Raw genomic sequence first — 25666 nt, forward strand, 5'->3', positions numbered from 1 at the left:
AACGATGCCTTCACCGGTGCGAGGTTGCCATTCCAGCACCTTGTGACCCCAACGGGACATTGAAAGATACACACAAAGTATCATACACCAGTCCAGCGATTCAGGGAGAGTTGGTAGACAAACGCACGTACAGAAGAATTATATATATATATATATATATATATATTAAGATAATAACCCCAGTGAGGAAGACGTAGAGGAAAACGCCGGTGGCCCATGCGTCCCACGCAGGGGCTGGTGGCCTGCCCAGTACACACTCAGGAGGCGCAAACTCAAGCTGCGCAGGCGCAGGGGGCAGCACCGTCGCGCCCTCCGCAGTCCCCATTCCCGAACCTTCCAGCTCCACGGCCGAGCCCAGGTCCACCAGCTTCAGCTGTGGCTGAGAACCGCCCAACTCCACCAAGATATTTTCGGGCTGTAGACAGAATAAAATTAAATTGATTGGATGCCAGTTAGGACTTCTACTTTTGTGTGTTACTTAAATCCTCATAAGTACGCGCAAAAAAGCCTTAGAATATTTTGGCTTAACTATATATTTATTTTATTTTGTTACTAGGTGTTCTAAGGTTAGTTACGAAACGACATACGAGTACCTTACTAGTAGACGTAAACTGTGAATTTACGTTTACATATACTTCCCGTAAGTATTAGAATGTTTTAATTATCTACTTGCTATAAAGGGCAATGTTTATCTGCATATAATTAACATGGCTGTAAGACAATTTTTTTTTAAAGGTTAATATTTCATGCCTTATAATGAAGGTGAAAAATCCCTTTTTTGGCACACAGATAGCTGAGCTAAAATTTATCTATCGATACGAAAAGTCTGTATAAGACAAACAAAGAACTCTTGTTATTATGCAACTTCACACCACCTTCATGCACCTTTTCTAAATTATTTATGTCCTTTTAACTAACTCTCTGCCTAGAATCGAACCGATCTTAGTTATTTTTTTTTATTTCACTACAAGTGAAAGTTTCAACTTACAACCTCGGCGCTTAACAATTCGCCAGGGAGGTCGCCAGGTGATAGGGACAAACAAGGCAATACCTTAATAAGTAACGCCTAATCCAAGCAGGTTCCTAGGCATACATCAGCTTTTCACCAATAGCCGTATCAATGACACTGGGTCTCCGGGCTACAGAGGCCTCTAATGTGTAAGCAAAATTGGTGAAATGGTATCCACAATGTCATTTAATGTGGTGCTTCCCAGGATATAAATGTATACAAAGCTGTCATACGTGCTTATAGAGTAATCACCTCGGAAATTACAAAAGTAAATAAAAGAATATTTGTTTTCAATTGATAAAAAAATATTTAGACTTTAATTGGGCAGAACCGGATATCAGACTTGTCACTTTTGATATTTTAGAAGAAATGAAATCGTTTTCAAAAATATATTATTTACTTAATCAGTTTGCGAAAAAAAAGGCCAATAAAGTGTATAAACTAATTTTGATACAGGAATAATTTTGTAAGGCAGGTTATGCCAAGAGTTTCTAAATCATTAGGTACTATTAACTAGTAATTTGGGCGATTCCTAGCTTTAGTGAAAATTGGCACTTTATGTGTGGCGATAGTATAGTCGGCAGCGCACTCACGCGCACGTCGAGGTGGGCCACGTTGTTGCAGTGCAGCCAGTCGAGCGCGGACAGCAGCTGTCGCGCGTGCGCGGCCACGGCGCGCTGCGTGTAGAGCGCGGGCGCGGCGGCCGCCCACTCCAGCAGCGGCCCGCCGCCCACCAGCTCCAGCACCAGCGTGTGCGCGCCCGCGCGCGGCACCTCCGCGAACAGCGCCAGCGCGCGCACCACGCCGCCGTGCGCGCCGCCCGACAGGATGCGGTACTCGCGGGCCGCGTCCGCGCCGCGCCCGCCCGCCACCTGCGCGCCGGACCGATACACGACATCAGCATCGCATCGACCCATTACCGGCCCACTACGGGGCACGGGCCTCGAGACGTCATAGGGAAATTCGATATTTAAAAAGTCTTTCTTCCACAACAAAAGATTATAGTATTGATAGCACAAAACTTTGATATAACGAGTGCAGAGATTTTCAAGATAAACCGGTACGAAAGTATAGACGTGAATTATATATTTTATTTAAAAAAAAATCTCAATAAAACGTATAACTGACCTGTTTGAGTGCGACGCGCTGCCCTGTTCCGGTGTCCCGGGCGGCGAGAACGCGCGCGGTCCTGCCGCGGCCGATCTCTTCCTCCAGGGTATACCGGCGCGCGAACTGTTCACGTTGCCAACTGCCGCCGCCGCCGCACGTAGCGGGGCCCGACGCCGCACCCGCGGCACCACTCCGGGCGCTCACCACTCGGAAGCTATACGTGCCCGCGGGTAGCTCTTCCAACGCCAGAGTATTCGCCACCGCCGGGGTTTCTGTCGCCCGCCTCCATTCGCCCTCGCCGACGCGGCAGTATTCCAGGTGCACAGCTTCCGACTCGTCCCACTGTACTACGAGTCCGCCGCCCGGGTGCGCTCTCACAGCGGGCACGCCCGGCGCTCCGCCCGACCCCACCGTCAGCCGCGCAGAGCTCTGCACGCCGCCGAGCTCGTTGCTGATGAGGCAGCAGTAGACGCCGGCGTCGGACGCGCGACACGAGTGTATGGTCAGCGTGGCGAGGCCGTCGGGCGCGAAGTGGATGGCGAACCGGCCCCCGTGGCGCAACGCGTGCGTCTCCGGCGCGGTCTTGCGCCAGGAGGCGTGGGCGCGCGTGGCGGTGGCGCGGCACGCCAGCGTGGCCGACGCGCCGGCGGCCACGGTCACGTCGGCGGCGGGCTCGGCAAGCTCCGGCGCGCGCAGCTCCGTCACCACGCCCTCGGGCTCTGGCGGCGCGTCGCTGCTGCCGCCGCCGCGCCTCAACTTGAGTCCCCAGGCGCGCTTCGGCAACCCCTGCCATACACGCACCGGTCACCACACTAACATTACCTTTATGCGATACAATTAAAGCGCCTCATGCAAGCTCACCCGACTTTAAGATCTAACGTTTCGGCTATTTCCCTGTTACTATTTACAATTAAAATTAACGAACACCTCTGAGTCATTGATATATCACATTGCACGGAATCAGTCTTAGATGTGTCAATCCGCCCTGTTATCACAGTCCTATGTTAAAAATGCATTCCCTTGAATATCATACCTACAACAAAAGAAAGATATACAAGCGTTAAAATAAGTGACCATGCAAAAGATATAGAAAAAGCGATACAAATAACTTAAATATATATCATAACCCAACAAACCAACCAAAACAAGAAAATGTCATCATTTGAAGACGAAAAATGGAAAAAAAAAAAAATTGCAAACAAAGGTAAATAAAGCTCACATAATCAAAGTACTTAAAATTAATTTAGCAATTTGATGAATTATACAGTTATGCTGATACTTGTATACTCATATATGTTTTTTAGTACTCTGTTTCATTCAGATTTTCTTGCAAGATTTGAATTATTATAAATATAGTAATATTTAAAAATGTTAATAAATGAAAAACAAACCATCTTGCGAAATTTGATAAACAAACAATTTTTGTGTTCTTTAACATTTCAAACGACTACGGGATTCATAAAGTCTAATAGACAACCTTTATGTCCTTCGCACATCTTTAGCTTTATTTAATGTGTTATTTTTTTAATTTCGACGAAAAAGTATCATAAGTAGAAATAGTTTGCACCTTAAAGACGGCTTCAGGAAACTGGTTCTATGATAAATTTAGCTAAAATTTTACAGACTTTACTGTGAAGCCGTGCATAGGTAATAAAGGTTATATTTTTAAATCTCCCGAGAACAATGCATTGGTGATTTTTCGGGATAAAAAGTAGTCTATTACTATCTCCAGATGCACGGTATATTAATATATTATATATAATTTCATGAAGATCCGTATCACTTGTTCAGCAAAACGTAGACAGCAAACAAACAGACACAACTTCGCAGCTTTAATATTAGTATAAATAAATAAATATACTACGACAATACACACATCGCCGTCAAGCCCCCGTCAAGTAAGCGTAGCTTGTGTTATGGGTACTAAGAAGCCTCATGAATATTTTTTATGAATAATATACATAAATTCTTAGAAAATACATATTAACACCCAGACACTGAAAAACATTCATGCTCATCACACAAACATTTTCCAGTAGTGGGAATCGAACCCACGGCCTTGGGCTCAGAAAGCAGGGTCGCTGCAAACTGCGCCAATCGGCCGTCAGATATAACATATCTTGAAATAACATGCAAATGAGTGTGTTTTTGATAATGTGTGTATACCTTATAAAAAAACATAAAACTCACTCATTCGCAAATAATACATTAATATGTAAGTGAACAGCGAACTGCACATAAAAATGAACTGGCAGGATTTGAACCCGCAGGTATCAAGTAAACGCGGCCTTTTTTTAAAATTACAATACAAGTTAGCCCTTGACTGCTATCTCACCTGGTGGTGTAAGTGATCATGCAGTCTAAGAAAGTAGCGGGCTAACCTGTTAGGGAGTATGGTAGTCCTACCCCTGATCTGTTTCTACGCGAGATCGCACCGGAACACTAAATCGCTCAGTGGCACGTCTTTGCCGGTAGGGTGTTAACTAGCCACGGCCAAAGCCTCGCACCAGACCAGACCAGAGAAAATTCAGAAATTATAAATTCCAAAACCGGGACCTCCTTCTTAAATTCACAGGTTGCGCCAGGAAGGACGCCTTTGAATTGCTGTGTCGATTAAGCCACGGTTCTCATACCACCCGTACCAAAATAACTGCCTATGTGTTTCAGTCTTAAAGTGCCTTCGGCGAAATCTAGTATAGACGTTGCGGTTTTTTTAATATTTTCATAGTTCCCAAATCGACCTCCAGTAGAAATATAAAATTATACCCTAATGTTTAGAGTTAATGAATATAACTATTATTTTTTTTAAGGAATGTACACCGGCGCAGGGTGATAAGTTTTTTGTGGCTCGTTTCAAGTGTCTCTTATATTGAAGGTTTCAGAGATCTGATTGCGTCTATCACTCATCATAAAGCTACGAGACTAAGTATAAGCATTTGAATAATCTTTCAAATACGTGTGACACTGACACGTGAATTGATTTTCTCGTACGTAGATAATCCATATTCAAGGTCATTGGTAATATATTATTTCTTAAACTTCAGACAATGTTCCAATACGGTTGGAATTTTCTCTCTCTATCGAGTTTGTTTTAGGTAGATGCCGAAACAAACACGCATTATCTTGGTTTATAACCACTCTTTATATTATTCTTGTAAAAATTAACTTGATACTAAGCAGTAAAGTATTAGCCATTATTTCTAGAGCATAGGTTAACCTATAACTCCAAAACTTTTTTTAAAGAAATGAGTAAAAAAAAAATATTTATGTTCTTAATAAATGCCTATAATGTAGTCCATAACGTTTCTTTAACGCTTCAATTTCTATCGTCTCTGAATAAAATTCCTGGCAGGTATATTCAGAATGATACGCTTAACCTAGAAGTCCTATCATACCCGACACAGTTTTTGTGATGAATTTATTCAGTAAAATTTTACCACCTTTATATTTATAGCATGGTTTTTTGTACCACGAAATTCTATGTTTTTGTAATTAACTAGTTCAATAAAATTTCATCACTCCACGGCTTGCATAGACAGGAACCAAATATTTTTTCCCCCGATTATATTCACCAGTGGCAAATTATAAAATTTACTTACCTTCTTGCTAAAGCAAGGCGACAGGGAAAGGGAGAAGTTTACCTCTGTTCAATATTATACCTGACTAGGGAAATAAAAAACCTGTTCTGGTGACGCTTCTTTTGCATGGCAAAAATATTGGGAAATGTGTAGAAAAAAATTGTTCCATTACTATCCGCAAGGTTTATTATTTTCCTGGTCAGGCTTTATATTATTTTCATCAGTGTGGCCATGTCCGGAGAGTGGATAAAAGCGTGGGAGAAGTTAAACAATGCGTCCTTTCATGATAGCCGGGCTGATGGCTGACAACCTCGTTCTGTAGCCTATAAGAGTTTCTAGGACTAACAAATCCTTAAAACCAGCACAGTTGTTGTCTTTTTGTGGTGTAGAGAGAAGATAGATCCCTAACATATAATCATATTCCGTCTCCAGGAAAAACCCAACTATCCAAGAGTAATGTCGTTTTAGTTAGCATCAACCTTCAACCTTAAACCTTAAATGGCGACCCTGCCAGTGATAGATCGGGTTCGCGACGCGCTACCGCTGTAAAATGGTCTATTTTCTGAGAAGACCAAGATTTATATGGTATGGTAACGCCATCTAGTTATATTACTGGGAAACAGTAAGTAGCTCGACACAAGATGGCGCTCTTTGATTACTATATAAATCATAGTTAACTTTCAAGCGGTAGCATAAGTAACCATCGGTAGAAAATCTCACACATGGCCCTTCGATCGCCAAATAAGGTTACGCGGCACTAATAAGGCTATTTTTTAAGTTTTTCTCTAAAATTTCGCTACCGTGACTTTTGACATGCTCCATAGCTGAGCTACCATATAGATTAGTACGCCAAGCGGTTATTGCAGTTGTTGTAAGCAGGCACGAGAACTCACGTTGGCTGAGGCCTTCTTGTAGTCGTCCCGAGCGCTGGAAGGCAGGTTGATTGTGTTGGCCTTGGCATGAGGGCGCTGTGTGCGGCCCCGGAGCTCCGGGGCAAGCCTTCCGCCCACAGACGGAGGGACGCTCTCGGTCTTGCGGAGCCCGCACCACCCTTCACCCATGCTATTGGGATGGGAATAGGACATTTAAATAAAAACAAAAACAAACTAAAACGGGCTAACGTAGACCAGCTTTCCATTATGTATGTAGTGTTCATGTTAAAATTGAAAATAAGATACCTAAATAACTTAGAATTGAATAATAATAAGAATTCATTTTTTATATTGCGTGTGAATATTTGAGTTTAGGTGTTTTTGTTTATTGCTTTGACTGTATACTCATTTATTTTCTACTTTTCTTATTATGTAATTTTTTTTTTTAAATTACCTTTTAGTGTAATGTTATAAAAAAATATAAAATAAAACAAGTGTGTTACAATAAATAAAAACAAATTGTATACATTTATGTTTGTTTTAGTATTTCCAAATCAAATTCGATACAGCTTTTTTGTATTAAATATGATTTAGAGAAAACAAGATTATTTACATATCAAAAAAAGTAAGAAAAAATGCAGTATAACGTACCTAAGCAATATTTGTAACTTTAATATTCTGTGATTAGCTACATAGATTATAAGTAGTTAGTTGTAGGCAAATTAGCTGGTGTACATCTGTTTGCGTTGCAGCATTGCGATGGCGCTATGTGTTAGTTGGCTCGAAGCTGGTCCCACTGACATTAAACTAAAAATAACTAATAAAAATAAGCATGCGGGACTAAAAAGCATGAAACCACAAGCATTTTTATTCACATTTATTGATTAATTGTGTTACATATACGTATTACAGTGATTTTGAAAGGTTACTTCTATTTACATGTTCTGAATTCATAAATATGATATAATAATATATATACAAGAGCTATTTTTAAGCAGAAATAAAGATATATTATTGGAAATACAATCAATCCGATGGCAAATTAAGACAACCGAAATAGATTGTTTTTACAGAGTAAGTTATATCTTAAATCGATAGATATTCGGTATAGGTGTATGCTATGCTAACACTAGACGAAGGTTACTAAAACCATATTATTATATGTGAACGAGAAAAATGAATTCGCAACTCCACTTAAAATCACTTATTTTATTAAACAGTACAAAAGTAATCACCACTATAAAATTATATAATAAAGATTTTACCACTAAAAAATAAAATGTTATGATACAAGTTTGAAAAAATATCTTTTTGTTATTTTTTTAATATATATACATAGCTGGATAACTTATGATAATGGAATGGTATAAAAAATATGACACTTGAATGCATTTATATTATTAGTTACGTTAATTTTGCACAAAAAATTTACATTTTTATATGCCAGGTGGAAGACGTCACGACTTAAAGAGTTAATCACTGTCTCAATTATCGAATTTCATAAGGAAACGACATATCAAATAATCTGTCATATTTTATCCATTATTTTTTGTCATTTAATATATGAAGCTATTATATTCGACTATACGAGTAAACCAAATATTATAGTTATTATTTTATCCAGTAAAGCAAATTAAATAATGACTGCTTAGTTCTTGTGATACACTCTCAAAATTTAGTACTTATTACATCATTAACATCGAAAGCATAACTTTTTACTGAATACACAAATATTTTCACAATGAATGCTGTCATTAATCGAGAAAATAGTAATCGAGTAAATTACTTCTGAAGTATCGCATTTGTGTACTTAGTCGTAGGTCTTATTTCTTCAATTATCATATTACACCTAAATATTTCGCCAAACTCTTTCCACCTTACGCTATCATATTATGTGCAACTGAAGAAAAAATTGTACAAATCAAATTGGCCCCGCTCTTTAAAAATAACATTCTTTGTAAATTATAGTGTCAACTCGTAACTAAATGGACGACAGCTGAATCACTATTTTTGAGTAATGGTAGGGTAAAACGCGTCGTTTAGTTAATTAACTATAAATATTAGTAATACTAGAATAAATACTAGATACGCGATTATAAGTTATACCTACTTGGGCTCGCAGTTTAATGTGCTTCACTATTAATTCCAAGAATACCACTACGAATAAAGTTTATCAACTATTCTATGCAAAACTTGAATAGATAATAAGAAAATGTACGTGTAGTAGCAAAACGTTACGCGTGAGAAGCCGACATTACTAATTATCATATGTTATCGAGTACACACTCAAGATTTTCCCACTAAATATAACTCAATCTCACCGTTACTCTTACACTTCGCATACATTATACACTTGACACTTCAAATAGCCCAGGTCGTGTTCTTCCAGTCTTCTTTAATTAGGTCTTAATACTAACCGAATGCGTATTAATAACGATTGTTCTTATCACTATCGAATTCATTAAAAACTATGCAGACTTTGTGTACTTTGATTTTTATTACTACACTATATCGGCGATAACAAGGCGATAACGTGTTCAAAAAGTTTATTTTAGACATTAACGGGAACACACTGTTTTATTATTTCTACAACGCATTGTAGATTATTGCCTATAACAAACAGCTTTTGTTTGATCTAAAACTATTGAGGTTTTACAATCAAGTGTTATCCAGATGAATTTCCTTGCATTAAGTCAGTATAGAATAGGCCATTCATAAAAAATGCTCATGGATGGCTATTTTATCGTGACCCTATCTCTTGACGGTCACGTGGCCATGTCTGCGTAATCTACGATTCCATTTATTAAACCGTAACTGACCAAATAATGATATGTTTAGTGCAAGTGAGGGGTAGATGTATTAAATCCCGCTTCCTTGCCGTGTAGCGCAGATGTGACCACTATACATTCCAAAAAATATCACAGAATGCTGCGGCGGGCTGTTAGCTGTAAAATAGTACAGCTCTGGTCTTTCGTAATTACATCCAATATCCGGTGTAAAGCGATTTCATTAATGACTATATCACTATATAGTTATTGATCAATTCCAAAGAGTACTTAAAACTATGGATTAACTACGGTGGTTACTAATAGTAATGTTACTACAAACGAATGGCAGTATATTATTGCGATAAAAGTTTTCGTTACGATGGATTTCATGCTAATAATTAATAATACTATATAATGTAAACGATAGATATTCATCGAGATAAGAGGCACGAATTAGCCGTATATTATTACGGTAATTGTTTTAATATTTGTGATTACATGTTATTACTTATGAATATTATATTAAAAAGATTGGCAGTTTATTATTGCGATAATAATTTTCAATTGGGTGGTTACATATTATTACTTAATAATATAATGTAAACGACGGATTTGCGTCGAGGTGTGCGCTTGCGGAATAACTCCTTATTGTTTGCTATAAAAAATATTTAATATGATTAAATATATGGTATTATAACAACATGCACACAATTAAAATATATAATATACATATATAGATATATATATATATATATAGCCGCCGAAATGAACATCGAAGAAAAAAGGGAATAAAGATATTTGACATATTTGGCATATAACAAGACCAAAAGATAATATTTTTGGTATAAATTTTTGGTATGCTTCTACTAAACCACGGGTATTACTCAAAAGATGTCTATTTATTTCTACCATTTTCTCGTCATACTTTTTAGAGATAATGCAAGTAAATGGAAAGACATAATAATCTTACAGGACAGAATTTATAGCAGACAGTGTGCGAAATATTGGCAAGCTAACATGCGATACTATATGAGTTTGACACGTTTGCACAAATCAGTTGCAGATATCCGAATGAGCTGGCAATATGATTTTTCAATTGGTAATAAAATAAATAACATTCACAACAACATTTTTAGACTCATTCGTCAATCCATCTCATTATTAACAATAAAAGAAAACATGTATAAAAAAAAAAAGAAATTTAACGCTCCTTTAACCAAATAATTATATATAATAATTAATGTTTTATAACAAAATAACTCATCGGTTTGGTAAAGGATATATATGCCTTCAATATACCCGATAAATTCGAAAAATATAATACATGTTTCTTTATTTTGTTGATCTCGGCGACTATGATTTCATATATATTCTTTATGTAAATAACGGCCACATTCCTCAATACATATGAAAATAAAAGTAACAAGTAGGAGGAAGTTTTAATATAGCCCATTATTTTCACAAGATATAAGATAATAGATTTAGAATAAATAGATAATATGATGGATATACAGTGCCGTTTACAATGCCAAACCTTGACCATAGACATTGCTTATTTCTAGAGTTGACTCACCTATAATGTACTCTGCTTATTTCAGAAAATATTTATCCAAAATAATGTTTTTTTAAGAAAACTTTTGTGATAAAATGTTATAAATATATTTTGCATATTTTAGTAATCAAGGCACGTGCCGAAACGAAATCTTGTCATTTCATCATGGTCTTTTGCGGTTAGAGATATTTACATAATTATATACCAGTTAACTGAAGACAAAATTAGCTTCCGTTTGGCAAGATTTCATTGTATTAATATAATAATATTATAAGCATTTATATAAACAGTTATCACGACAAACAAGTTACACGTACATTAAAATATTTGTACGTAAAACTACTAGTTTTATCATAATTGCATACATATAATATAACTCATGTAGGCCTATATATATTTCTTAATAGGGAATTAATTAAATTGAATTTTATATACGTATTAATGAGTTTATTAAAGTTTCATTTACCGAAGGATGAATTTTCAAAATGGAATATAATAAAATAGAGTATTTATTTAACTGTGTTAAAAATATCACTTGTGCTAATGTAATCCTTTATATAGAATAGTTTATAAAGATATTGTTTCTCATAAACGAACCCCTAAAACCAAAATTTAACGAGCGTAACTGCAGTCAGTTTTTAGATTTTAAAAGAATTGTGACGCCATTTCAGTCACGTGACAATAATGAAACGAAATAGTGGTTAAAACTTGGTTGCCGAAATAACACTATAGGTAATGAGACGTACAGGTCGGTTTAACGAGGAATAAAAGATCCACCTTTGAGCTAATTGACTTCATTAATTTTATATGTGTTAACAAATATGTTTTCCTTATGCGACAGGCATGCGTAACATGATTTTCTGATACGTCTCCGTCGTTGCGGATTTAGCATTCTACCAGTGGTTGGGCATGGTTTTACTGAGTAAAAACAGGTTGAAGAAACAGCAGTTATGCTTGTTAAAATAAGAATTAATTACACTGTGTCCTTAGATTTAACCTGTTTGTTTCCGTACACTTCTTTGTTAATGTTTTCATCATACTTAATCAAAATGTTAATTTAAAACAGTACTTTCAGATTAATTTGATCCTCAACAAATACGGTCTCAAAATTATAAATTATATTTTATTTCAGAGAAAAAACAGCAAGAGAAACTGCGTTCGTTGAACCGGCCTGTACGCAGCTTAGTTCTTAAGTAGAAGCGATGTCAGTATTAACTGTCAGTTACTCACGCAGTGGCGTTAACCTCACGGTGCTTAATGAGGCTAGGATTCTCCAGGAACGCCCCAAACTCCTGTTGCGACTTGAGGATGGTGGACAGAGTAGTGATCCAATGCTTGCGACGGATCTCGGGGGCGCGGCACATGAACGACTGCCTTGGCTTAGACGGTTTAGTGGTGTCAACCGTGTGAATGATGAACATGTTGGTGCCCTCCACTTCTTCCAGTTCCATTTTGTTGATCTGAAGCGGAACAAAATTATTTCGTATTCAATAGGCGGGTTACTTTCTTAACCGACTTCCCTCAAAATAAGGTTCGCCTCGTTCGATTTACCAATTCAACTTTTTTTTATATTCGTTTGGGAATAACTCCATCTCATCCATAGGCGGATAAGAAATTTTTTTTGTTCGTAAGGGGCTTATTCCAAAAAAGTCCCATTTTAATTTCATATAGATCTGATGAAGTACTTCAAATGCGGACAACGGAACGAAAATGTCAGCAAATCAATCGCGATTACTGTTTCCCCGTAAATATGCATTGTTTACGCAATCACACAACATAACATAAGGTATGTACACTCGAAAGTGTCAAGCAGATGTAATTAATTTATCGGGCTACATCCACATTTTCTGACGTTCATTTTACGAAGTTAGTAGTAGTTGCTAATATTTTTCTCGACTGAAAGCTAGTTGCCGCACATAGAAATAAAAACGGATATACTTTTTAGTTGGTACATTAGTTATTATGGTAGACGGTTTTCTTCTCTCTGATAGTATACGGGCCGCGCCGCAAAAACTTACAATAAAAGAGGTAGTTAGTTCGTCGGATAGTACGGTAAGTCATAGTGAGTTAGTTGAAAGTACTTAGTACGTAAGTTACTTGCGAATGAATTTATTACACTATTTATTTTTGGTTGGTTAATTCGGAAACCAGCTATGAGCGATGACTAAGGGTTTAGTCGTGCCAATGTACAAATTGTTTGTGATAATCAATAGTACAAGTGGCTCGTACAGTTACATAAAGTTCTAGTACTACTTAAAATATGGTGAACGTTTGTCAATTAAAGTGGACTAATAACAAAACAGTAACTCAATAGCGAAATACGAGTAGACAATGCCAGTTTTGTTAAGGACGCAACTTGAAGCGGAGCGGGAAAACTATTAAACAAGCGAAGTTTCCTATAACAATACATCTTTTGTTAGATAGTTCTGCATCGAGCGTCATTCTAATTAATTAGAAGTGAAAAAACTGAGCTATAAATAAACAGAGTATGTTTTTAAGACGGGTATCGTATTACAGCTATATTACCGTTCAAGTTGAAAGATTTTTCCTAACTTTTTGAATCATATTCTACGATTTTTAAAAGTCATTATTTCTGCGCAAAGTGGCTTAAATTTATATATAAATAAAACTTTTATGCAGAATCGTTTAGTAGTGGGTTAGTTTTCGGCTTCCCTTTCGATTTGACCGAGCTCGATGAAACGCAACTCTTTTCGGAGTTATGTACGCTTAATTTAAGAAATAAAGATATCACTTGCTTCAACAGTGAAGTAAAACATCGTGAGGAAACTTTCATACATAAGTTCCCACAATTATTACAATACATATTATATAGTTATTTATTTATTCTGAGAGTAGATCCGTGGCCTTTAGTGGGTCGTTAATGCGTTGATGTTGATCATTGTTCGTTGATCTGCAGGTAAATAATTGGTCACCTATAAGAGTGGACGATGACAACAAATAAAAAGAAATCTCACACTAACCGGTTCGAAAATACAGGGGGGCAAGTAGTTGACAAATTTACAAAACCCGCAGGGTAAATGCGTATCCCACAACAGTGTTGCGACAGGCGTAAATCTCACGATTTTTGCTATCAAACGTCACTTTTGCGTATATCATAACAATACAAAAATTACGTTTGACAGCGAAGATCACAAGACTTAAATCTGTCACAAGCCTGTTTTGAGACGCGTTATTACGCTGCCGGTCCACCAAACACTACCAGAATATTTGTAAAGGAGTCTAAAGAAATAAAGTGACATACCAGCACATGGGCCTTATAGTTGTAAGTGGGGCTGGTGAACTGAGTCTTCTTGCCGACGGCTTCAGCGAAGATTACGCACTGCTGGAAGAGGAACACGTGCAGTTCCTTGCCCTTGTCGTTGGAGCAGTTCGCATCGGATACCACCAGCGGCTCTTGGAACATGAATTGCCCTTGTGCGGCAATATTGCCCTGAAATATAATAAGAAAGTGAATTTAGTTTAGAGATTGGTAAATATACGTGTCCGCGGGCGATAATGTTCCAATGTAAGAGACATCAAACTATACAAGTATAAATATATAATACCAGAGAGCTCTCGGCCTTGTAGTTCCTACAATTAAAACTAACAACTTTTGTTCTAAGTTTTTTCAAAGTTCAGTATTAATTAATTCCATACAAAATAATTACACAGTGAAGCATGTGATCAGCGAAATGGTCACCATATTCTGATTGGCTGCAAAAACCCCGAGCATGCGAGTGGTGGTTCGCGCGCTCTCGCCGATGTTACATCACAGAGGAGTAACAAGCAGAGTATCAATGTAAAATATTATTTAATATTTGACAAACTAACGAGTTAAAAAAAAAGTTGTAGAACAAAAGTTGTTAGTAACTAACTACAGGCCGAGAGCTTTCTGGTATTTTTTTGAATTAAACGATATATACTACATACGATACTGGTATAGGAACTGTTTTGCTTAGTGAACAAAATCATAATCATAAATAAAATCAACCTAAGCTTAATCTGCTTGAAGTTTGAAAATTGTGAATGCCCTATTGCTGGGCAGTGACCTTTCCCTTCATAGTAAGAAACGTTAAAAACAGGCATAAGGGGACAAAGGTCTCCTTTTTTTTTAATTTTGTACAGCTTAATTTGGGCTTAGAGCAAGACGAAAGTCAACGATCACTGCCACTTAATTTTAAAATTGATCACTTCTCCAGCAAACATAGGTCAATGTCGCAACCGACTGAGGTGCGCTGTCTGACTGTCTCTACCAGACTACATATCCCTTCTTTATACGCTATATCATAAAATAGCACAATTATTATTGTATTAACATTCTTTAACGAAAAAAAAATAGTAGTAGGTCGCGAACGCAAATTTCTAAACACAATATGGGTGCTATTGTACTAGACAGTTTATTGACGGAGTAAATATACTTCGGCTACGGAGATTAATTCGAAACATCGAAAGGAACTTAAAAGGGGTAAAAATATTTTTGTGGCAGTATCAAAACTGCCTTTTGGGGTTTGTATTAAAAAAAAACCCCTTTCATTTTAGCCTTTGGTAGCCTGGAAGAGATCGCTATGTAGCGATAAGGCCACCAAATCGTACCCTCTTGCTGTGTTTATATCTCTGTAACTCGTTGTTTCTTTGGTGTACAATAAAAGTGTGTTCATTCATTCGAACCAGTTACTTTTCCCGGTATAACAAGTATTCTAATTTTGCGAACATCGCTTTTGCTGCTAAGCCGTTTATTTGTATTCTGTTCCTTCCGTTATGTTTCGTTACGCAGCAGAACATATCTTCTTCAAACATGAAAGCGACTAAGCTATTTTACCACATAACAAAGAGGCGTTATGGCCGCCGGCATCCTTATTTGTTCGATATTCAATCGAAAAGCCCGAGTAGTTTTTTAATGCTGTGCTAACTTTTCTGCTATGTACCAAGATGACGAGCGCCCGCCCAGCAACTGTATTTCCTGCCACGTATAATACGTAACTGACTGACGAGAATGAATAGGCATTTTCAAGGCGAGAATGAATAGGCATTTTCAAACAAACACACTTTCGCACTAAATCTTATATTGTACTTTAACAAATAATTAGTACTATACTGTCTATACTCAATTATTTATTGCAATACTTGCGTTTGTTCTACACCTTCTACATATTTAATTAAGATCAATACTTTTAAAGAAATAACAAAACGAAGTTGTCGTAAAAAATACGCCGTGACAACCATAACATAAGCTGCGTTTACAGTTACTGCACAATGAGGTCACTGATTACTATGCAACAGCAAAAAGATTCAAATGCTCACATCTATAACCTTATAGTGATTACTAACTGTGATTTCAAATCATTGTTAGTAATACTCTTATTTCCATATTATCTTGTGTAAAAATAATCTTACTTCATTTATTAAAACTTCGTTAACTTTGGTTTAAATTTTTGACTGACCGCTTTGATTAAATATTTCTTTACTCTGCAAGAGTTAAATAACAAAGCAAAGACGTGAAAAATAGCTCACTCAAAAGAGAAGAAAAAAAGCTTTTAAAAAGAACCTAACTTATAAAGGCTTTTAATATACATTACAGAAATGGTTTAACATAAAGTAATTAAAACTAGCAATTTCGCTGTGTGTCAAGAAACTTAAGAGCTCACAGGTAGGTTCATCGTTTAATTAACAGTCTGGCTTTGACTGGCAAGTGCAGTCCAAGTTCTAATTAGCATATCGAGTCGCATCGCAGTGTTTACGTGAAATATTGTTAGTAAATGTTATATCACACCGGGCCCGGTTAAATTACACCGCAAAATAATAGGATGAAATTCCGAAAACCATGTCGTTTTAAACGTTAATGGTGATCAATTTTTCGCCAGAGTTATAAAATCACAAAAAAAAATAATAAATGCCAAAAAATAAAGTCAGTTTCGCACAAGCAAAATATGGTAAAATTCTCTTAAAAATAATACATACAAGGTTACATAGAGAACAAAAATGGTTAGTGTGTGTTAAATCTTACCGTGAAACCTTTCAGACGCCCGACTTCCATCATGTTGTTGGCGTTCTTAGGAATGGTGGAGGTGCATTGCACAGCGTCGCGCAGGGCTGCGAGCACGTGGGGAGCTGCGTTGGCTGCCTCGGAGTAAGTCAGTATTTTCTTCACCAGCAAATGGTATTTTTGAATGCGCTGAATCGGCTTGATCAAGAGATCTCCGAGCTGAAACCGACGAAAGACAATTATAAAAAACCAATTTAACTCACTAGACTACCCCATAAGAGACTTAACCCATTGATGTTATGTAATGTCCATTTTATGTCACTTCTGACGAAAGTCATTTGTTTTCTACCTACATTTTTCATTTTTTTAATTCACGCCACTTTTCTGAGAAATGCGTATTAAAAAAATCCAGACCACCTATCATGGTTCGGTAAACGGCGTTGACTTGCTACATAATTTATCTTAATGAAAGTGTGATTTACAGAAGTTGGAGTTAAACAAAAAACAATTAATTATAAAACGGAGAGAATGTGTCAAGAACCGCGACACAAACTTTCATCCTAAACAGTCTGTGCCATTTATATTTATCTGTTACAAATTTCATTTAATAAAATTGAAACGAAGTGTTTAATGTCACTACATTATATACATACATTTGTGTACAATTCTATTTAGATTTTGAGATATTTTCCATTCGTATATATTTTAGTTAAAACAACGTTCGTGTTGGTACTTTTAATGTGTTTCATGTAAATTTATATGTTTATAGGTGCATATAACTCGTTAGGAATAAGATAAGGTGTCATTGGCTTTGTGTTACAGGTCCGGGTGTCATGGGCCATAATATATCAATATATGACAATCTAATGAAACGTATAAGAAAGTTGAAATTTAGAATCAATTTTAACACGAACACTTTGTTATTAGAGAAGAAAATTCATATTATGGACGTAAAATCGTGCCTTATGCATAGGCATTCCAATTATAACCCGTTTGCTTTCAAGGTCTTACGTTTGACGTTGCGGTGCACCATTCAAGAGTTAAGGTAGGTTTCACAGCAATGCGTATGCTCCGTGCGGCTCAGAGCTGAGATACAGATGAGCTTAAAACATTGTTTTCCAATTTTAGTGCCTAAGGACCTGCCTTAGGACACCTCTGAGGGGTGCCCGGAAGGGTGCCTTGCAAACTGAACAAGTGCGCGGACAACAGCGGACTCGACAAGTGCGGACCGCTTGCTTGCGTACATTCCGTACGGGCCAAAACCATAGCTCTGAAACTAACTACATAGACTTGGGAGTTTCATTTTTAATGTATCAATTAAATAAAATTTACGAGTATCTTTGTGACATCAATAAAACAGCATTTAAATTAAATATTCTACTTTTTTTATCTGAGTGTTTGTTAAGGCTCATCTGTAAAACGGGTGGACCAATTTTGACGGAACTTTCATTGCCAGACAGACATGTTATAAGGATTAACTTAGGCTAATGTTAATGCAGTTGTAAGAAAAATATTGAATTATTGTTCCGCGTTAATAATCTAAACCTGAATGGATTTTAATAAAAGGTTAGGTAAATGAGTTATTGATTCGCTTCGACCCTTAATAACCGAGAAACCCGGGCTGCCGATGCAAGGGTCGGGATAGAGTTTGTGTAGGAAAAAAATACTTAAGAAATAAAAAACCTACGCGAGAGAAGTACCGCTAGGTTAACTTTATTTTATTGAAATTTTGAAGTTACGCATTTGACCAACAGCTGGTTGACTTTCCAGTAAGCGATTACGACGCGTACCTGCAATTTGTGGCCAAGCTTGTGGCGCAACTCGTGGAAGTAGTTCTCGTGCTCGGACACGATGTATTCGGATACGGGCTTGTTGCGGCAGTAAATCTCGTACATGTTGATCTTCTTCTCGAGGAAGCCGCGAAACAGGGGGCCCAGCTTCTCCGGCAACTCGATGCAACCCTCCAACTCGCGTACGAATTTACTGCACAGAACGACCATTTATCGTACATCGGACAACATCTCGAAATCGTCAAATCGCAAACAAGTCATTAAACAAACTAAATTTTGCAGAAGCACTAATACGATCGCATAGCAGGCACCTAATGATAATGCTAATACTCGAATAATATATAAATATATATATATATATACCTAATAATATTCGCATTGCAGCAATAAAAAACGTTATTAATATATTTATGCAGTTTTGTCGTATTATTAGTATAGAAGCCAACCAACCAATCTCCGGTTCGGTAATGATAAGAATCTACGCAAATATAACCACAAATCTGAGTGTAGAAAACAAAGATCAAGTAGGTATATTCGCCGTCTGCGGAATCTGCATGAACTCTCTTTTGTACTGTATAATAATAGAATGAATCCTAAATTCTTTCATACTAAAATGATAAGGTGTATTTTCTTTGCGAACAATCCGACCTTTCGTAAAAGGAATTCGGAATATGTCAGTATGCAAAATAGTTTTATAGCTCACCATGTAAATCATGGTAACATAGTAATGCACGCTAACATAAGTACTTACTTTACTTTTTTTTTAGAAGAAGACAGTAGTTATTCCTGATTTGTAAAAAACTGAGTTAGTCTCTCTATTTTTTGTGTAAGTTTCATTAACGTCTATTAATTCTCACTCTCAGACATGGGAGGAAGAAAATGAAAAATGACATGATATTTCTTCATAAAGAAACAAAAATTATACAAATAATATATACAGAATTTTCCGATAATCCGGATTTTGATTTTGGTACTCTTTTTTTAAGGCAGAACTATTTTCCTATAAGAAGTTTTCCTATATTTTTATATATTATAATGTAAAGTTAGTAGAAAAATGTTCGTATACTCACTCGCGATGCCATTCGTAGATGGCTTCAATATTTCCGAAGATCATTCTCAGGCGCCGATCTCGGAGGCCGTCAGGAATCGGGAGTTCTGTGTTAGGTTCCTAAACACGAATAAGGTATTTTAATCATCCTATAAGAGTCCACTGCTGGACTAAAAGTCTGTCTCAAGGGTAGGGTTTAATAATAATCCCCACGCTTTGGCTTGTGATCGCAGTGGATGGCAGTAGTAGCACAGAGGACGCTGCGGCCAGTTCTCCGTTACATTCCATTAGCCACCTCGTACGATAACCGCGGGATCATGAGGGGTGGTGATAACTGTATTATGATCCGCCGCCACCACAAGGCAGTACGTATTTTATTGAACAATAAAATTGCTTTGCTAAATCTAGTATTTATCGACCTAAAATAACTTTAAAGAATGGTTCGGACACTATTAGCGTACGCCTGAATTTTGATAACTAAAAATATCATTCCAAATAACCGCACTCAAAACAACAGATTTCATATAGATTACAATCATTCATTTATATTTCAATTTTTTCTTCTTCATTTTGCGAGTGTGTTAAGAAACACGCTAAGTGATCCATTTCGCTAGTAATGTCTAATAGGATGACGTTATATATCGTTAGTTACTGCTGGAAAATTGTTACGACAGCGCGTTGACTGGTAAACTTAGATTGGTTCTGGCACGCTGCAATAACTTTTATAACAAATTGTTTGTTATTATAACTTGTGATCGTTAATTTACCTAATTCATCATTTACTATTATTCTCCGTTATTACGTAAATATCTTTCAGGTTTCAAAGCTTTCTTATCGGCTGAAATTCATAATATTCGGAAGTTCAGTTGATCTAATCATACACAGAATAGCGGGAAAATACTTTCAGGAAATATATTTCAGTTAAATAAAACTCTATCTGGTCCGTTGCGTGATACCTGTATAATTTAGGAGACATGTATTTTGCCAAAAAAGATGAAGGAGGAAAATTTTGCACGAAAAACGAGAATTACGAGAATAAAAATGGTTAAAAGAGTTTCATTACCATCATATACTTCATGTAGCCCTCGCAGACGAGGCGCAAGTCAGAAACGTAAACCTCTTCTGTTTCGTAGAGCTCCCTCAGGACGTACTCGCGCTTCTTAAGAGTGGCCTCGGTACCGTCAACAACAGCGGCGGCTTCTTCATCTTCAGCGTCTGCACCGTCAGCACCACGCACCATGCCTACTGCACCCCCGCCGTGTTGCTCCTATGTTACACCAGTATTTTACAACACTTACAATCTATACCGTTATCAGTGGATCGCATTTAGCTGCATAAGTCTTATGAGGCACAAAAGGCGAACTCGACCGCATCGGACTCTTCCAGGTCATCAACTTCTGACGCTGCAATGCTTCAAGACTGCGTTCCTCTTGTGCCACTTTTACGTGATCAACTAAGTAATACGCGGCAAAAATATCGAAAAAGTGGGTTAATAACCAATCTGTGCGGGCGGATTGGCGCCCGATGGGAAAACTCCGTACAAAGCCGCCTCGAAGCTGTTAATTTAATAACCAATAATAATTAGTAACTTAATTATTAACTTACTACGATTTAGACGAAAGATCCTGATATAAATTTAATTTCATAAACTCCACATATCGATTCGTAACTATCCTGATAAAATATAGGTAAGTATATATTTCTCTTTACTATGCCGTAGCTTGCAGATATCGAGATACTTATTGCATTATGATCTTTTTACATTAGGAAAATAAAACTGCGCACGAGTGCTTCTACACCGGCCGAATATATAGGTAGCCGAGCGAAATTAAAATGACAATCAATTGCTTTTTATTCCCCATATAATAACATAGAAAACAGTGTTATAGTTATGATAAATTTATATTTGGAAAAAAAAATTAACTACCACCTCTTCTAAAAAGATAGAAGACGGTAGAGAGGATCTGGCATATTGATAAACCTAGATCGAAGAAGTAGTAACCAAGCTTCGAGATTTTTCAGATTTACTCTTGCTCTGCAGACATACTCGTACATAAAAATGTAGACGACAATGCAAACTATTTCATCTAGCATGGCTATTGTCAAAAGATGCGCAAGAAGCTTGAAATGAGAATTACAAAAAGTATAATATGAGCATTCTAGGACGTGTTCAAAAGCGTGTAACATAATATTATTGTATCTTCTGATGCATATAAGATAATTAAGATATCCAAGGCACAGTTTGATAAACCCACTCTTGCTTTGAACCAATATTTTTTTTAAATTACATAATTCATTAAAAAATTATATGTAAGATAAAGAAATATTTTACATGATTCACTCATTTAATCAGCAATTAAAACTAATTAAACAAAAATCTTATATATCCGAGCGTAAGAAGTACTAGAAGTAAGTGTTTGATATTAAAAAAAACACGTCATTTTCAAATAATTGAAGTTTGTAGACGAAACATAAGCCCTTTCCCCATATTGCGGCGTGTTTAGGGCTTAAAAGCTTTGGAGGAGGTACTATATCTCATATCATACATGAGCATCGGAATCTGCATTTCATTTTTTAGTGTCAAAAACAGTACCTATTCTATATTCTATATACTATATTCATTAACGTTTAATAAAGTTTCTTTTGTTGTATAGTTACTTGATCTGTAGTGGAAGTCAGCGACGAAACCATGCAAACTCAAACACGCTTGAAACAATATTACGATATCTGGTATCGCGAAATCAAAGATTCTACTTATAAGGATTTATAGCTTCCTCTATTACGCTTAAATGTTTTTTAAATAGAATAAGCTTCATGTTTTAAAAAGCCTAAAAAGTGTTGGTAGATACTAAAAATAGCCGAGCTTCAGTAACTTGCTTTGATCTATATCCAATAGACGATTTATTTGTAGTAAGTATGATACAACTATAAGTAATTATTATTTAGCAACATAATTATTACATAGTCCCTTAATTGAATAACTAGGTAAGTTATAAAATTAATTATTGTAATTAAGCTGAAAAGAAACCAATATCTACAAAAGCGCCTTAAAGACATGCACTCCGACATAAAAAGAGGCCTAATGCGAAAAACCCCCATGCAAATACAGAAAAACACACACACACACAAATAAATCCAACACTAACCTAATGTTTAAGCAAGCTAGGTTTGAAAACTAAGAAAAGAAAAGTTAAATCGACTTTAAATTTGTATTTGATACCAATGGTTGAAACTATATTATAATTTTAAAAAAGAAAACACATTGGGATCGCTTTGCTGTTGTCTGCTGGAGTACCATTCTCTATTTACGAAGATCTAAAAGACGAGAATATTATCTAAGCAACGTGTAGCAACGTTAATAAAAAGGTTTCCTATACGAATATAAAATTTAAGAGCAGATACTCTACAGATCTACCCAACTAGAATCGTAGTCTATAACAGAAAACGCATTCGCATAAATATAAAATGAGCCAACTAAGCTCTTCAAATTTGTCTGCCAGTCATATGAAGCTTAAACATATTACAGCTATCAAAGCAAAAGTTGTTCACAAAATGGAAAATTTCCCTTACAGGATGTCTTTTCTTTGCGTCGCCGGAAATATGTAGAACCGATTACCATTACCTTCATTTCTGAGACGAGCCGTCGTTACCTTATTTTCCACAGTTACTTTTAAGATAGCTACCATTTTCATCCTGCGGTATTGATTTGTTCTAGTCATTAAAAAATACAGGATAGGAGCACTCTAATAAAAATCACTAGATATACCTATAGAGTTTTGTTGATCTTGTTAAGTAAATGTATCGATAGCTGAGGCAATATTATTCTATATAACTTGCTCCTAGGAGCTATTGAAGCGGCGCTGTCACGCATGACTAGCGCTGGCACGCTGTTAATAATATCTGGTGAACACCAATCCCGAACGATGTCCACCTAATCGCAATATATCAAAACAACTAACTATTTAGTACGTCACTAATGACTGTTTTCACTAAACCCAGGAAACGCTTAAATCGGACGCCTAATAATTTGGGTGATGCGTAGAGAAATCAAACGTTTCACCATCTTTTAGATAATGATCGACGGCTAACTAAAGTAACGACACCGATTAGGCGGAGCGGTATTTAGGGAACTCGTAAACTGACACTTGACAGAAGAAAATATATAAATTCGGTTTTTTTTTGATAACTATACATACTTGTGGCAAGAGTAAGTTAGGCTATATGAGTTGCCTGGTGAATATCGATTGGTGAAAGGCTAATTTTAACTTACTTAGGCATTGCCTTGTTCGTCTTTAGTGAAAACGGGCATTAGCCAGCACAGCAACCGCATCTCATGTTTAAAAATTTTTAGGTAATATTAGTATAAGTGGCTTCTCTGAATATACGTATGAATTGAATTAGAATAAAACAAGGGTAATATATATGAGAGACATTTTCTTGCCTCATGAATGCACATTTAATCACGAGATGTGATACTTTTTTCAGTTTTAAATTGTGTTGTGCAACTTTGTCCGCTGTAGGAATTTGACTAACAAATGCAACCATTGTTTTGAAACGGAACTCTATGAGCATGTACGATAAAATGAGAGTAAGAGAACGGTGACGGCACGCGATATTTCCATTCCGTGCGAATTCGTAACTAATATACGTAGTGCTACTTCGAAAGCCAACGGGTAATGAAAAACGGCAAGCTCTGAACGACATTCATGCACACTACATGCTTTGACATGAATCGAACCATTTTTTCCTTGACAATTTGTTCTATTTCGGCGATATCGGCGGGACCACCGTTAGTTTCCAGCGCGTCCATTGCCAACGAGTTCTGAAAATGTCACCAACGTATCACCCAAGTGTTCGAAAACCCTACACGCACCCTCGAATGTTAGTTACAAATTAGGGCAACAGAGTCTAAGAGTTATTTCAAACTAATTTATTTAAGTGACGTGAAAATTGAGTACAAGAGGAGTGGCAGATGAAAAGAGAATGAAAGTAGCTAAAAATTCGCACATACCCGCGCGGCCGGAGCCGCAGCCGTCGCTGCCGGGATCGGCGCTTGCTGTAGCACTGCTTGTGGGTCCTAGGATTAAAATATATCCGCATTAATAATGTAACTTACTTTTAACATTAACTAAAGATTATAACAATGGATTCAAAATAATTCCAAACTAATAATACTTATCACTGACCATTAATAATAGTAGATCGTAAAATATTAAAAAAAAAAACTTTTGAAAACACAATTGTATTTGAAATAATAAAGGCGTCTGGTATTTTCTGTTAAAATAAAATTGTTCTAAATCTACCATTTCTTAAAAATGCATTAACTATCATAATGACCCTATGATGTCTATACATCAGCTTAATTATAGTTTTATAATAATTAATTTATCTTAGGTATCGATTTAAGCGATAACAGTATATTGGTTATTGGGTCGGCTTTCCTATCGGGGGGACCGAGTTCGATCACCAGCGCGCTCCTGGCTTTTCGAAGAAATTTGCGTTATGCGTTTTAAGCAATAAATATCACTTGGTTTAACGGTCAAAAAAACATCGTGAGCAATGCCTAAGCATCTTTTATAATGTTCTTAAGGGCGTGTGAAGACTACCAATCCGCACCGAGCCAGCATGGTGGACTTCGGTAAAATCGCTTTTAATTTTGAGAGGACACCCGTGCCCTGTTGTGGGCCAGTAATGTTTTAATAATAATGATTTGTCTATTCGAGGCTACACCAAATTAGGTGTAGATACACATAAACCACTAAGATACCCATCAATATTTTAACATAATTCTCTAATGTATTTATAGAATGATGTTAAAATATTTATTGATGCGAAACTTGTTTTTACCCAAATCTTTATTCCCGACTAAATTGACAGATCTAAAAATAAAACTATTTTATCGACAAAGTACTTGGGATGGCATTACTTTTAATTTGTTTCCAGAAAAAAACAAAAC

The 25666-nt window shown here is 36.6% G+C and overlaps 1 protein-coding gene across 4 annotated transcripts in view; it reads right to left on the reverse strand.

The window, feature by feature from the left end:
- The window catches only part of LOC120636262 (kalirin), a 167141-nt gene that overhangs the window by 8066 nt on the left and 133409 nt on the right, over nt 1-25666 (reverse strand). For 2 of the 4 annotated variants that reach the window (XM_039907652.1, XM_039907653.1), the window contains exons 34-45: nt 24722-24787; nt 24449-24532; nt 20774-20977; nt 19733-19830; nt 18663-18855; nt 16894-17091; nt 14152-14340; nt 12120-12349; nt 6591-6759; nt 2138-2905; nt 1603-1881; nt 179-415 (exon numbers count right to left, since the gene is read on the reverse strand). In XM_039907652.1, the coding sequence (XP_039763586.1) occupies nt 179-415; nt 1603-1881; nt 2138-2905; nt 6591-6759; nt 12120-12349; nt 14152-14340; nt 16894-17091; nt 18663-18855; nt 19733-19830; nt 20774-20977; nt 24449-24532; nt 24722-24787 (2715 nt within the window). Of the gene's footprint in view, nt 1-178; nt 416-1602; nt 1882-2137; nt 3153-6590; nt 6760-12119; nt 12350-14151; nt 14341-16893; nt 17092-18662; nt 18856-19732; nt 19831-20773; nt 20978-24448; nt 24533-24721; nt 24788-25666 lie in introns of those variants that run through there. The other 2 variants (XM_039907654.1, XM_039907655.1) reach the window with 2 other exon arrangements.

Source organism: Pararge aegeria, chromosome Z, assembly GCF_905163445.1.
Source record: "Pararge aegeria chromosome Z, ilParAegt1.1, whole genome shotgun sequence".
NCBI classification, from domain to species: Eukaryota; Metazoa; Arthropoda; class Insecta; order Lepidoptera; family Nymphalidae; genus Pararge; species Pararge aegeria.